General features: G+C 37.5%; 1 protein-coding gene across 1 annotated transcript; it reads right to left on the bottom strand.

The window, feature by feature from the left end:
* Positions 1 to 268: 268 nt before the first annotated feature.
* On the bottom strand, positions 269 to 7,327 carry LOC103895108 (collagenase 3). The gene is made up of 10 exons (XM_009274624.1): positions 7,199 to 7,327; positions 6,857 to 7,098; positions 5,458 to 5,606; positions 5,240 to 5,365; positions 4,196 to 4,357; positions 3,450 to 3,567; positions 2,716 to 2,849; positions 2,203 to 2,362; positions 1,308 to 1,411; positions 269 to 689 (listed from the first exon to the last, which is right to left on the bottom strand). Exons 1-10 carry the CDS (start codon positions 7,319 to 7,321, stop codon positions 589 to 591), a joined length of 1,419 nt encoding a protein of 472 aa, XP_009272899.1. The 5' UTR covers positions 7,322 to 7,327; the 3' UTR covers positions 269 to 588.
* Positions 7,328 to 7,750: the final 423 nt, after the last annotated feature.

Here is a 7,750-nt window from a genome sequence, read left to right as displayed (position 1 = left end):
TCTGCTTGTTCCAAAGATGACAGTGACATCCATTTCCGCAGGGACATTCAAATACCTTTGAATTCTCTAACTTCAGTGTTGCAGTCTGGTGTTACTGAGCTCAGGGAGTCACCATGCAGTCCTGACTCATTCATTACACATCTGAATTGCCAGTACATTAACAGGAATTTCAAAAAGAGCTGAAAGATTAGTTTAAAAATATAACACTGCTGGGTTTATCGGGTCTGTTTCTTGGGACATGCTAGGAGATCCTTGAAAGATGCTAGACATGCTCAGATTACTGGGAATTAATAGTGCTCATGATCATGTAGGATGTATCCAGCATCTCACTTTAATACTAGACAAACTTTAAATGGTGTAATACCCCTTGAAATGCTAATAATTTCTTTTCTTCATTCCTATTAAGTTAATTCAGTCCCAGACTGACATACAGCTATATAGTTCCATATATACAGTATACATTTGGTGGTAGGTAGCCAGTGCTTGTTCACAGAATCTAGCTGTCCTCTAATAAATCTATATGCCCATATTATTATTTCCATGTACTACAAGCTGCTCTGCAGTCTATGACATGGCACTCAACTGTAATTAGCACCAAAATATGGAGTTAGTATGCAGGACACGGACAATTCTTTTGCCCCAGATGCTGTATTCAAACTGCAGCGGTCCATTGAAGAAGTAGAGATAACCTAAGGAAAAGGAAAGTTAAAATGAATTAACCCTGAGAAAACTGTTTTCATGTTAAAATTATCCTTCAAATAAAATTTATCCTGTTTGTTTTCATTTTTTAATAACTCTTTTAAATGCAATATTCATAGAATGCTGAGCTAAATTTTCAAAGGTCCTCATTCCATTTGCCAGACCTGGATTGGTGTTTTAAAATAACTGATATTTTAATTTAGTGTCAAGCTCTGCATTTTATTACTATACAGCACTTGCTTAGGAAAATACAGGGTTTGCCTGCTAATGTTTAAGACTCTGATTTGGAAACACTCCTTGAAGAGTTGGATAGGAATGGGCTCCATTTGAAGGAATGGATGCATTATAATACTTCTATATTAAGCATATCACTTTAGGTTCCCTAAGAAAGGAGGCAGGTCTTTTTTGGCTCCTCAAATATATATGTACACAGTTTATAAGAGCACCTTGGCCAGAGGGCAATTTAGATCAGAAACCTGATTCAGTTGAGAACAGAAGCGTTGGTGTGAAAAAATCAAAATTACAAGTGACAGAATTTCCCACAGGACATTAATCTCAAGTTTCAACGACAACTAATTGCAATAAAGATTCATTATCAGACTATGTACCATTTCTTTGATAGACTGCATCCACTCTATCACCAATTCCTGCAAATTCTTCCTCTATCAGCCTGGGGTAGCCTGCTTCCATAACCTCCGCCTCTTCATCATAACTATATTAAACACAAAAGAAAATAGAAATTCAGAGAATTTAAACAGCCTGGGAGTTTGACCTGTGCCCTTTATAAGCTTTGAAGTTACCCATGTTGGAAGTAACCAGCAGCCTTTAGGTACCTTATATCTAGTGCAATAATGAAACCCAGGGCAATAACCAGGGCACTCTTCCACCAGAAGTACAAGCTCAATAAACGCAAAATTTATAAAGCTACATTTTCAGAACTGATCTATAAAGTACATATTATATGGAGATGATTGTACCTGGATGTATTGGCACTACAAGCCTACCCTGATGCTGCTTGGCACAGAAATACTGGGAAGGGATGGTAACGTCTTAATTATGCATCAGACCTGGCTGTAAGCCCCACTCATGGACAGTAAAACCCAGCCATCCTAGGGTGGGAATGATTTCTTACTCTCACAGCACTGATACCATTTTGTGTCACATGAGCAACAAGGAAAAAGGTGTACAATCAAGGAAGCAAGTTGGAAATTTTGTCTAGGAGACATGACCATATTACAAACTCTCCTGGATTAGGGCACTTTATTCTCCTTTCCTTTCTTTCACTCTTTCAGCTTTTAAAGGCTGTGCCCATATGTTTGTAAAAGTCTTACATACACCTTTATGACATATTCTACACAGCTGTAGCGCCAATGAAAACCACAGACTGGAAACGTGAGCCACAAACAAGTGCCTGGTTTGAAACAACCTGCTGATCTTTTGATGCTTCTGGACAGGTTACAACGAAGGACACTGAAAAGAAGCACCAATCTGTCTTCAGCTTACCTCCAGTACTTATTTCCAGTAAAAAAGAGAGTCTTGCCAGTGTCTTTAATATGGACTGCTGCATCTATTCTTTTCATTTCTTTTGGGAACCCCATTTCATATATCTTTTTAGGAAAGTCTTCAACTATGTCATAGCCATTCAAAGCCCAGACTTTCTTTCCTGAAAATAAGAACAAAGTATGCATGAGTCTTTTGTAAAGGCTCAGATTTGAGAGCAGAATAAAATAAGGATGCCATGATCCTTATTTTCATACAACTAACAGACTCTTAGGTCACATACTCAGCAGGTATTAAACTGTTTATGCTAACCATGATCCTAGGTGTCTGAGCTTAATTGTACATCTCCTAGTTCACTGAAAATTGTATAGATTTGCATGGGGTGAAACCCAGAGTATTTGTTTTTTGAGCAAAGAAGGTAGGATGTTTTGTTCTTCTATTGTTTACCTTTACATCACTCACTGAGCTTGACTAAATATGTGTATTTTTCTGCCAAAAATAAAATTGAAAACTCACCCTTAAACATGAACACAAGATCTCTGATGGGATTTTCATAAGCTGCATCTATTTTATTTGGAAGCTCTGGCCAAAAGGATTTAAGTAACACCAGTTCCGCCTCAACCATCTGAGGGTGCAGTCGCCAGAAAAACCTAGTTGAAAGAGAAAATATGTTTTATGTTTCTTGTCATTCTACAGAATAGAAGTATCTTCGGTGTGCTATATTAAAAACTAGTTAATGGAGAATAAAATTTTTTTCACAGCATAGAATTTTCAATATATAGAGCCCCTGGTAGACCTTTCCTTTCCTCATAGTCACCTAGCTGCAGACCATTTCTGCCACTTACACAGTGATCATCTCAAACAACAACAAACGAATCTTTTTTTCATTTAAAATAAGGGAAACACTGCTGCCCCATGTAAGGTTTCTGAATGTAGTACAACTTCATTCAAATAAATGTTAGTAGATTTGTGCATGTTGAAGAAATCCCTGTGGAATGAAAAATGTGTACAAACCATGCCAGTCTTCAGCCATATCATCTTCACTTCATATTACTGGGAAGTCAAGTCTGTAATTGTATTACAAATCCTGCCTAAAAAGATATATGATGTAGTTTCTTAGAGGCATCTATACTGATTTGTGATTTTTTAAATTTATGTTTACTCAAATATTTAGTAAAAAACTGAAATGCTGTTTTCACTTGCTCAAATTTTATCCAGTACCGACCATCCACAATATAGCAATCTTTTACCTGTCCTTGAAGATCAGCATTTCTCCACGAAGTTCTGTTATTGCGTCAAGCGTTAAATCTGCATCACATTTCTCTGGTGTTTTGGGATGTTTTGGGTTGGGATCTTTGTCTCCAGCACCTGGAATCATATAGTATGATCTAAGTTTGACAACGTTCATTTCCTTTCTGTGGATCATGATATTGAATAGGACATGAAAGAGTTCCCAAACAGCATGATGAATACAAGCATAAAGGGCAAACCATTTGTACTGGGGAAAGTCTGTTCTCTCCTTCTCTCCCTTAGGCAAATACATTCGTGGACTTTGCAGTTCAGCTGTGCTGCAAAAATGTTAAATGGACTTGCTTTCTTTATCCCAAGTTTTGAAGGTCTCCCAAAAGTTTTATTTTTTTCTATGATGAAACATGGTTATTTCTGTTTCTCCCTTTAGACTCTGTTTTACCTTCTCCTTTGAGGCAGGTCAAAAAGTATAAAGACTGTGCTCCCTACCCCCCACCACCAAAAGAGACAGCACAGTGACCAACTGTACTCTGCAGTGTTACTTCCTTTTTTTTTTTTTTTTCCCCTCTGAACTACTAAATCTAAGCATCTTCTGTTTCTGAAGTCTGGTTGCCAAGAATCCAGTGAATCGGTCTTAATCAGTCATGACTTGCTATTGAACATCTGCAGCTCTTTAGTAACTGTGTAGTGCATCTGTAACAGGTTATAATGACACAGGAAATATATATTGTATATTATACAGACTTACCATAGAGCTCTTGGATCCCTTGTACATCATCATCAGGGAGCACAAAACCAGTTTTTCCAGTGTATGTGTAAATTGGAAACATCAGAGCTCCAGGGTCTCTAGAGTGTTCAAGTCCCAGTGAATGACCAAATTCATGGGCAGCAACAAGAAACAAGTTATACCCTATAAAAAAGCCACAGTGAAAGTAAATGTATAGCTCCTTATATCACCAAAGTGGACTTGGACTAATCAACTAACCTTAACATTGTGCTTTAACATATGGGAAAATGAAGGAGACAACTGGATTAATGGAAAAATGATGTATAATTGCTTGTCTTTTTCAAACTACCATGGGTTTTGTTTTAATAAAGCCCTAATCAATTGAGTATCTCATAGCTGGTGTTCAACCTAAATCTTATTTGACAACGTTGTTCTGTAGGCTGATTTAGATTTCCTGAAATTTCTTAGCAACACTGGAAAGCTCTGGGGTGAAGTCTTAATCCTAGTCAAGTCAAGAACTTTTTTGTCAGGAATTCACCTCTGATAGAGAGTCCATGTTGGTTATAGTATTGCAGCAATTAGCTTTAATGCCAGGAGAGTGAAATAACACAGTGCTGAAAAAAAAATAGTGTTTTGTTCTATTTGTTCTATATTGTTCTCTGTCCTGAATAGGCAAGGTGAAGAATTTTCAAATTAGATGTAAGTAGCTGATTTGCAGCTGAGTTAAGTATATGTGTTTTCTATAGGCTTCAGTAAGGTAATTCCCATCAGCCTGTGATCAGAACTAGCTGCCCTTAAGCTCAGTGAAATGCCAAGCTGACAAAATACCTTGTTTGTGGCATTTTTTTAATCACTGCACTTAGGAGGTGTATATCTTAAAATTTATGGTAGGCATATGTTATACTTCTATTTATGACTGGAGATTAAACCCAGCTTCCTATGAGTAGACAGTGAACATAATGACTAATGAACAGTAAACAGGTAAAACAAACTGTTTACAGATATCAAACAGGATGAAATTGTCCATCTACCACCATTTCAAATAATCTCAGGAACTTCTGTTACCTCTAGAATCATCTGACCAAGCTTCATCATCATCAAAATGGGCATCCCCTCCATAGTCTGGACCAGGGGGGAAAGCATGAGCCAGTAATCCAGAGGGTCCATCGAAGGGGTAAAAGTCACCATGTTCTATAAAACAACATTCAAAATAATGAAATCAATTATCCCATTTTATTGGCAGCAATATAACTATAACATGAAAATAATTGGTTCTGTGTTACCTTTAGTGCCAAAGGAGATCATGATATCAGCTATACCACTTCGTATTCTGGTGAAGTTAAGCGGTGTCACATCAGACCAAACTTTGAATGCTTTTTTGAAAGCTCTGTCTACTTCAGCACGTCTCAGATCTGAAGTGTAATTCATAATTCTATCAAACAGATTAATATCTCCAGTTAAATTGTGTGAATTGAAGAAAATGTGTAATACACTTTTATCTGACTATACACCTCATTAAAATTTTTTGCTTTTTTCCTCCCTATGTTCTTATCTAAAACAAAGAGCTCGGCAGCTGCATACAATATTAAAAAAAAACCCAAAACCATTTCTGTTTTCATTAAAATCCTTCAGACACATCTGAAATGATCCAACAGCTTTCTGTAATTGGTTTTATATGCACCAGAAGATATAGAAAATGACAGATATATTCTGTATTAAGTCAAATCATATCAGTAACTTCAAACTTTTTTATGCCATATAAAATATCTCATGATCCTCACTTCCTGGAGGAGCAAAACATGATCCAAAAAGCTTTATGTAGGCTAGAATCATCCATATTAAAGTAATATTTATCACCAGTTACTGAACTGATAGAGTTCAGTGATATCATTGAATCATATTCTATATACTATATATATCATGAATATATCATATTCGGTGATATCATTGATTGAATCACATTCTATGATTCTATGATCATATTTGGAATCTGCTTAAGAAACTCAGGTTGCAGCTGGTCAAAACCCCCTGTTGATGACCTTGCGGTATTAAGGGAGAAGGAGCTACTATGTGACCTTTCAGCACCGTAGCTTCCTAAGGTCAACTTTCTGAGGTCATGGTGCAGGGATTTGTCTGATCAAGTATAGATATCTACATCTGGACTGTGAAATGGAAGAGTGACAAGGATCAGTCCCTGCTCTCACAGCCACATTGCACAGCCTGGTTTGCATCTACACTGCTTTGTCCAGGACAAGACCTATGTGAAGCAGACACTAAACCAGGTCCAAAGCGGAGCTAAGGAGTGACCTAGAGATTAAGCACTGTGAGGATCAGTGGTGAGGTGCATGATCTTAGTCCCTACCCGTCTTTCGTTCAGCACCACAGATGTGCCCAGAGTGTGTACATGGAGGCCAGATGAGGAGTTACTACCTTACACCCCACCAGCTTTCCTCCATGACACAGTGCAATGGAAAAAAACCGTATTTACTTCCTTGGGCTGTAAGGTGGGCTTGGGGGACCTTTCCAAAAGTGGGGCTGTAAGGATTTTAAACTGCAACATGAATTTTGTTAAACTCAAATGCATCGTCCTCCCATCAACCTCATATACTGAGCAACCTATTGGACAAGGTACCTGGAAAGAAGGTAATAACAGTAATAACACTCAAAATGCCATGCATTTACCTGTATGTCAAATTAGTTTTTGACCATTTGAGTTTTCTAGGGAAAAAGTTATATTCTCCCACATCTGGGACACCACATCTTGGTTTCTGCATCAGCTCATATGTTTCTTCATCTAATTTGCCTGTCACTTCCAAGCCAAAAAATGCTTGCATTTCTCGAAGTTTAGATGCCACTGTATTGGCACTCTTCCTCATTATGCCAGCAGGATTTGGACGGAGATCATAGTGAGTCCTGAGATAATGCTAAGAAGGGGAAAAGAAGTAATAAACCTAGTTTCCAAACAGTTGTAACTACACAACTTACTATTTATAAAACATGCAAATGAGTTATTTTATACTGTACCTCTGCAAACTGAAGGTCTTTCTCTGTGAATTCATGGCTATCTTCAAGGGGAATAGGGATTGTCAGGCAAAATGACAAACCCAACAAGAAAAAGAATACAGCTGAAAGACTTGATTGCATCATGTTGGATTTGTGAAGTCTGAAGCCCTGATGTTTTAGACAGCAGTTACCTTTACTTTTATAGTCCCAACCCAGTGAGTCACCACTTAGGGACATGTTAGAACTTCCTTGTCACTGAAAGTAAACATGCTTAGATGGCTACTTTTTCTCTCCTCCCTAACACTGTGGTTTAGGCATCTGTTGTCCCACTGAGGGCTCTGAAACTGTATCCTCGTATAAACACGGTCTCTGAATATTGACATAGGTTGTGGGAAGAAATAGGCAGAAGAAAACGGCACTTTTTGATTATTTTGCAATAACTTACACTGGCAATAACTGGCAATAACTCACTCTTCTCTGCTAGAAAAATTGCCTTTCTACTATTTGATAGACAATAAAAACATATAACAAGCTTCATGATTTTTTAAATAAATTTTGCAACTTTTCAGTAGT

The sequence above is a fragment of the Aptenodytes forsteri genome, unplaced genomic scaffold, assembly GCF_000699145.1.
Source record: "Aptenodytes forsteri isolate BGI_AS27 unplaced genomic scaffold, ASM69914v1 Scaffold352, whole genome shotgun sequence".
NCBI classification, from domain to species: domain Eukaryota; kingdom Metazoa; phylum Chordata; class Aves; order Sphenisciformes; family Spheniscidae; genus Aptenodytes; species Aptenodytes forsteri.
The sequence above is the reverse complement of the archived record's forward strand: the minus strand, read 5'-3'. Positions and strand labels throughout refer to the sequence as shown.